At 58.9% G+C, this 1,282-nt stretch overlaps 1 protein-coding gene across 1 annotated transcript; it reads left to right on the forward strand.

Annotated features, from left to right (window-relative positions):
- Positions 1 to 60: 60 nt before the first annotated feature.
- LOC132008938 (chymotrypsinogen 2-like) lies at positions 61 to 1,022 on the forward strand (the record flags this gene model as incomplete). Its single annotated transcript, XM_059387407.1, has 2 exons — positions 61 to 229; positions 781 to 1,022. Coding segments are annotated over 2 exons (331 nt in total), but the record flags the coding sequence as incomplete, so codon positions are not given.
- Positions 1,023 to 1,282: the final 260 nt, after the last annotated feature.

Genomic DNA, 1,282 nt, shown 5'->3' on the forward strand with positions numbered 1-1,282 from the left:
AAACACACCAGTGAGCGCCCTCCAGCCGGGTGGGTGAGAGACGGGGGACTGGGGGGCCAGGGTGCGGTCACTGACCGCCACCCCTATCTTTCCAGATGCCAACACCCCTGACAGGCTTCAGCAGGCGACCCTGCCGCTCCTGTCCAACACCGAGTGCAAGAAGTTCTGGGGCAGCAAGATCACCAACCTCATGGTCTGCGCCGGGGCCAGTGGCGTGTCCTCCTGCATGGTACGGTCTCTGGGCTCTCCCCGGCCCCTTCCCTCCCAGCCCGGCGTGGGTTCCAGCAAAAGCCCAGGTCAGGGGCTTGGCCAGAGAGAGGAGGTAGAAGCCACCCGCAGGCCTCTTTAGACGGCCCGACAGCCTCTCCCTGGAATTCCTCCTTGAGCTGTTGTAAAACGCAGTTCTCCTGGCCGAATGCCCCCGCCCCCGGGAGCAGTGCCGCATACAGCCTGGGTAGTGGCCCATGGCGCCCAGAGGTCTCCAGACGGGGTTGGGCTCCATGGCCCGCCCTCATCACCTGTGCTTCCTCCCGGTCAACCAAACCACTTTATTAGGCGTCTATCACAGGGTCCCAGGCGATGGCCCAGACGTTCAGGGGCACAAACCACGCAAGGAGCTGCTGTAGCTTCTTTCGTAATCGTTCATAATCCCTCCAGTAGGCATGTGTCATGTGTCCGTGGGCTGCCAGGCCCTTGTCAGGGCTCTGGAACAACATCCAGGGGCTCCTTGGCCTGGCCGCCTGGGCTGCGGATCCAAGCCCTTCTTCTCTCTCCCTGTAGGGCGACTCTGGGGGTCCCCTGGTCTGCCAGAAGGATGGAGCCTGGACCCTGGTGGGCATCGTGTCCTGGGGTAGCGGCACCTGTTCCACCTCCAGTCCTGGCGTGTACGCCCGTGTCACCGAGCTCATGCCCTGGGTACGGCAGATTCTGGAAGCCAACTGAGTCTCCGGCCTCACCCTGCCATCCCTGCCGACCTGCTTCCACAAAGCCTCAATAAATCATTAAAAGACACATTGATGATGTGCTTTTCTGGAGTGGGGACCCTGAGACCTCATTCTTTTTTTTTTTTTTTACATATTATTTTATTTTATTTTTTAAAGATTTTTATTTATTTATTTGACAGACAGAGATCACAAGTAGGCAGAGAGGCAGGCAGAGAGAGGAGGAAGCAGGCGCTCTACGGAGCAGAGAGCCGGATGCGGGGCTCGATCCGAGGACTCTGCGCCAAAGGCAGAGGCTTTAACCCACTGAGCCACACAGGCACCCCTGAGACCTCATTATG

Source organism: Mustela nigripes, unplaced genomic scaffold (assembly GCF_022355385.1).
Source record: "Mustela nigripes isolate SB6536 unplaced genomic scaffold, MUSNIG.SB6536 HiC_scaffold_2274, whole genome shotgun sequence".
In the NCBI taxonomy this organism is placed as follows: domain Eukaryota; kingdom Metazoa; phylum Chordata; class Mammalia; order Carnivora; family Mustelidae; genus Mustela; species Mustela nigripes.